We start from the raw sequence: 5,776 nt of genomic DNA on the forward strand, positions 1-5,776 counted from the left end.
CTTTTCTTCCCAGATAGACGATTCATTGGTGGGCTAAGTTTGCAAAGGACTCGACATCTTTCACAATGAAACTGTTTAGTATTTTGCCACCCCGCTGGTGTGATGTTGTCAGTATTTTATCTGACCTCTCTAATCATTATAGACAGCGTCCTCTTCAGTGCCTGTGTGTAGTTCCTTGTTTAACAACCTTTCCTAGCAATGTCTTAAAATGTGTGTTAATATCCTGGGGCAGTGTAAACAATTGGAAACGTAAGTGGGGGAACTTTGACCAGCTCGGCATTGTTTCAAAATCAGTTCTGTCTCATGAAGAATTACAGTTTGTCTTCAGAGCTTCGGGAAATTCCTTACAGCCAAAAGTAGCAGCATAGGCGCAATAAACAGGATTCAGTCCTTGCAATTAATTTTTTAATGTAATATTGTAATTAGACATTAAATTTATTATGTTGAAGGATGCTAATGGCTGCTCTGTCTGTAATAGGAGACTTGCCGTAGCCAAAATACAGGTGTCCTTCAAAACCATGATCATTTCCTTTATGGTTTGATCTTAGAGGCTTGGTTGGTTTGTTGTTTTTAAGAGTGGTAGAGGCTGTAGATTTTATTAGCCACAAAAATGTGTTCGTGCTCAGCATGAAAGCATACTCTTTTTTACTTTGACCTTGGCTAGCAGAGCCAAAATCTCAACAGGTCAAAACAGCTCCATCAGACACTGCTGCTTTCATGTCTAATTAGCTTTGCAAGTCGGGATGTTTCTACAGTAGTCACAAACATTTTACCTTTTAGGTTTCTTCTTGCTTTCCTTGCCAATCTCTTCTGAGGTAGAATTGTTATTTTTGTTATGAGACAGTCCTTGACTAACACTCAATGGTTTCCAATTCAATCTCTTCAGTTGTACTTGCTGCAAATAAAAGGATATTATTATTGATTGGCAAATGGATTGGAAGGCCAGCGTTCCAAAATTAACAACGCTGTGTTAATAGCTGAGACATTTTGAACTTTTTAGTATTAGCTTAAGCTTACTCATCTATAATTAGGTTTTAAATACATCTTTTCAAAATATTTAACTGCATAAAAAGTCCCTCACAATCTTTAAAGTGACACTGGTTTCTTCCCATACAAGACTAAAGGCACTATGAAAACTGAAGTCCATAAGGCCAGTCCTTACACCTCTCTTCATGACTTTTGAAAGGAGGGCTCTTCTAAGGTGGAATTGGGGCATAAGTTAGGTCCCTGCTTTGGATCATGTTCTGGGAGATGACAGAGCAGGTCTCCAGAACTGTGGTTTTCCTAAGTCTGACAAATAAGTGTATTTGATTCAGACTTTGTAAAACTCTGGCTCTGTAGGAAGATTGGCTTTAACTGGAGGAAGGAGAGGCTTTATCCAAACAAAAGCCTGTATATTCTGGCACGGTAGGAAAATTTTCAGTAGCTACAGAAGCTTGTTGAGTGGTGTGTGCACCGTGAAAACAGCAGCAGCCCTTAGAGCTGTAGGTGAGTGGCAGAAAGGAAGAGACAGCTCGAGCCAAATTCATCTCTTCTCGTATCGGGCTTTGCAGAGTTGACACAAAGTCTGGGCCATGAGGCTTAAGATTCTTGAATACCTGTGTTGGTCTAGTAAAATACTGATACTTAGGCTGCTTGTAGTAATGTAACAGCTTAAGCAGTCCTTATTAGAGAAGAAATACAACCTTTTACCTGCAGGGCAAGAAACCACTAGTGGATCTGCACTTACGAAGAAGGGAGGTAAATACCCGAAATGTTTTGAAGTGGTAAAAGAAACCTCCTGTTCGAAGGATGTGCCCAGAGCTTGAGCCGAAGCCCGTAGCGTCTTGCTGCCTAGGCTCTATGTCCCTGGCTGTGGCTTAGAAGTTTCTTCTCTAATACGTGAACGTTCCCTTCAGTGCAGCCCTTGATCTGCTTTTCATGACTGGTGTCTCTGACATGTGTTAGGAGTCTGCTTTTGATATTAGTCAGTGTTCGCTGAAGTCCGCAACTGGATCAAACGTGAGGACAGATGCAAGGGGGGTTTGAGAGGAGAAGAAGAGGTGCAGTCCTCCATGCAGTGAGGTGGGAGCCACTCCCAAGGGTCATTTGAGTATTTTCCCCTAGGAGATGCCCTTCTGGTGCAGACCTTGAGAGCGTTGGTGATGCTCTTGACTTTGTCTCCTGCCCTCTGATAGGGGGTTATTGCAGCTCTGGCCTTTTCTCCCTAAGTTTTGCAGTTAGCAGTGTTGGGAAGTGTTTTGTGGTTTCTGATGTAAAATGTTTAAGGTAGATGACCTGTGAATTGTTCTGCAACTAAATACCTATTATTCAGTTACCTCTGCTAGTAAAGAGTTGAACAGGATAACTGAACTGAGCCCTTCCAGTCTTGTTTCTCAGTGTCCCTGCTTAGCACCTTTACGGCTCAAATCACAAGTGAATTTTAGGCTCAAAATTCAGACTTGAAAACCCCATACCTTGACTGCATTCTTACAGAGATACCTGTTAGTTTGTGTGTCGTCTTCTTCTGGAATAGGTGCAGAGATTTATTACACAGCCACATGAAGCAGATCAAAATGGCAGATACTGCAGCAAGAAATGCAAAGAGAACTGCTACAAAATGTAGATCTTCATAGATAATCTCTGCAGGGAGGACAGAAAAAAATTAATATTATAGAATTGATTATGAGCAGATTAATGTTTAAACACAGGGTAAAGCCAAGAACTCCCATCTAGTTAGTACCATAAACGTTGACTATGATGGTGCCATAGGTGTTGGTTCCATACTCCTCTGTTACAGTAATAAAATAGTAGCCGGCATCTCTCATGCCCACGTTCAAAAGCTGTATAGAGCCATTTTCAAAAGTAGTCACTCTGTCCTTGTACACCGTGGATATGTTGACATAATTCCCACTTTTCCACTCAGCAATTTTGGTGGTGCCCCAGCTCGACACATGCTTCCACTCAATGGTGGCGACGCCTCTGCAAGAGTATTCAACGGAGAGCAAGATGTTTTGTGCCACTGTTGCGTTGATGTTGGGTTGTGGGACAACTAATGATACTACTCCGGGAGCTGAAAGAGAAAGGAGGGCAATGAGTGAGCAGGTGATGCTGACCAACTGTCCTGGGCAGGATGGGACCTCTGAGGGGCGATTGTCCTACCTATCTCAGTGGTCTGTTTTAAGAGAGGATGGATTATGCTCTGCAGTTTCTCTCTCTTTCTACTGACCGTAAAAGGAACATACATAGACAATTAAAGACTAGATACACATTTTTAATTGGTGATAGTCAAGAGAAACATTTCCACCACACAGGACAAGTAATTGCCTGTGTTTCAGTGTTTTAATACCAAAGAGAGAGTTTGGAAGAGTCTTTTTGGGGAAGGGAGCATAACATTTTCTGAAAACGCTGAGCCATGCTTTTGTATTCATCAGTAACTGGTTTTCCTTTAAAATCCTGCATTTAAATGGAAAGTTTAATTGCCATGGCCAAGGTAACCTATTATATTAATTAATTACCATCCCCCAAAAGCAGGAACTGTAGCAGGCTTAAGTATGTGAAGACTTGGTAAGGACTTCATCATGTTTTCAGGATGCGTAATCAACGTTTGAGACAACAGCTTCGTAAAGGCAGCAGTTATATGCCAGTGCAGATAAATCGCATGTAACCAAAGGTACCCAGTTTCACATGAAGTCAGGGACTTCATGTTCCTGATGATTTCCAGGCAAAAATGCACGTGAAAGAATATTTAATTCTCACCTAGTTCCTACTGATGCGATTATGGAGCTGTTCATAACATTGTCAAACTGAACTGACCATTTAGTTTAATATGTAACTGCAATAATTTCTGCTTGCATGTGGGTATTTCTGCATGAAGATTTGGATGAACACCAAACACCCAAGTTTCAATTGGCGTACATTTTTTTTTTTATAATTAGTGGCATGTTTGAGACACTTGGCTAGAGACTAAAATCCTGTTATCTACCCGCAAAAATCAAGCCAGACAAAAGGCAGATAAAGCACAGAGTAAGCCTCACCGCTGAATGCCTTTTCCTGGTTTGGCTTGGGGCAGCTCACCCGCTCTCCTCTTACTGTGGGAACAGCCTGACTGCAATAGCAGAACTGAAAAAATAATGCTGAGCTGCAGATCTCTCTAAGCCAGCAGGGAGGGAGGATGGGACCCTCAGCTACACTGAAGGAGTGCAAAGCAGGACCCCTGGGGATGCTCCTGGAGGTTCTGCAGAGACTTCAGGGAAAAGAATGGCTAAAAAAGGCAAAGAAAAAAAATCTCCAAGGGAAAGAAATTCTTTTAAAAAATCTTATTAAAAAATAAGAACCCCCCATGACCAGCAAAACCCCAGAGCAACCACAAATGGGGAGAGATGGGTAAAGGAATTACAAGCCAGCTTCACTCTGTGATCTGTAGCAGAATTTGGAAACTCTGCTGGTCGAGATAAGGCAGGGAATCTCGAGAAGCCAGCATGATTCCCAGGTCCTCGCCTATGGGTCCAGCACAGAAGAAAGCCCTAGCCGCTATATATTTGTTAACCAGATGGGATCTGCTCTCTTTCCAGGGTAAGACTCCTGGGATTCCCCCTTCATGGAATGTCATGCCTGTGCTGCCGGGTCCCCTTGGCAGGGACACCATGTTTTCCAGGTAGCCCGGTGCATCTTCGGCTAAGCTGTGGTCTGCCATTCAGCCTGTGTGCAGGAGAGACTAACCAGAGCTGTGAAAAAAGGGGTTTGTGCCAGCTAGAGAAACAGAACAGACGGGAACCTCTGGTAATCGCTGCAAATTGTTCTAATTGTTTCTGTTCCATGTGTTTATGTAAAGGCCTTTTGCTCTGTTTCTGACTAGACGGGAGCTGAGTGTCTCACCACAGTGACCCTTTTATGTTTTGATAAAGGCATGGCTTTGTTTTGAATATGTGATTGCAAGGTAAATACAAAAAAAAAATCCTTCCATTATTTGCAAACGTGTCCCTATCCAGCACACAAAGCCAAAAATGGCAATGCAATAACCATTCAAAAATATTTTTAATATGCAGTTCGCCTAGATTACCTGAACTGGTCTAATCCAAACAAAGCTGCGTTGGCCTTGAGAGCAAACATCACACCCACCTGCAGCACCCCGTGCAAGGCCACTGCGCTCTGCTGGTTGCAAAACCAGACCCTTCACGCACAGTAAAACATGCACCGAGGAGAAGAGGGTACTGGTGCTGCTCGAAGTGCGGCGAGTTTGCTGTCCCTGGCACGCTGCTGCACTCCGAAGTATTCGCCTGGCTGAGAGTCAAAGCTGGAAGCGCGGCTCTGTGTACCAGACCTGGCTGTAGCAATGCAGCTGGGCCTGCAGCGTGCTGGGGAGCGGGCGGAAAAGGGCTGGCAGCGAGGAGCCTCCATGCAGGAGCTCTAAAATGGGGGGGGGACAGCTCTAAAATGGAGCTCTTAAACTCTGGGGACAGTTCCTCCACTCTTCGGTGTCCTGCTTGTGCATCACCTTGATGATGAAGGAGATGCCATGACGTGTCCAAAGCAAATCCACTGGTGGCACTGCCCATCCCAATTCCCAGGCGTGGGGGGTGGCTGCAGCCTCCTCTAGCCCCCGCTTGGAGAGGGCTGGCCAGCTCTCTGCGTGCTGCCCCGTCCCCACTCGCCCCCCGCGCGGTGCTGGGTTAAAATCCACCCTCCCTCTTCACCACCGCGTTTCCCAGCGTGACCCGAGCCCTTTGGGGCTGGTTAACCAGTATTTCTTTCCTCCTCCTTGCTTCCCCTCTGTTGTTGGGAATGCAGGGGGGAA

At 44.5% G+C, this 5,776-nt stretch overlaps 1 protein-coding gene across 1 annotated transcript in view; it reads right to left on the minus strand.

The window, feature by feature from the left end:
• Positions 1-851: 851 nt before the first annotated feature.
• Positions 852-5,776, minus strand: part of VSTM5 (V-set and transmembrane domain containing 5) — a 22,416-nt gene continuing 17,491 nt past the window's right edge. The window contains exons 2-4 of the mRNA XM_009334868.1: positions 2,723-3,052; positions 2,482-2,622; positions 852-895 (exon numbers count right to left, since the gene is read on the minus strand). Of these exons, the coding sequence (XP_009333143.1) occupies positions 852-895; positions 2,482-2,622; positions 2,723-3,052 (515 nt within the window). The remainder of the gene's footprint in view (positions 896-2,481; positions 2,623-2,722; positions 3,053-5,776) is intronic.

The sequence above is a fragment of the Pygoscelis adeliae genome, unplaced genomic scaffold, assembly GCF_000699105.1.
Source record: "Pygoscelis adeliae isolate BGI_AS28 unplaced genomic scaffold, ASM69910v1 Scaffold141, whole genome shotgun sequence".
Classification (NCBI taxonomy): domain Eukaryota; kingdom Metazoa; phylum Chordata; class Aves; order Sphenisciformes; family Spheniscidae; genus Pygoscelis; species Pygoscelis adeliae.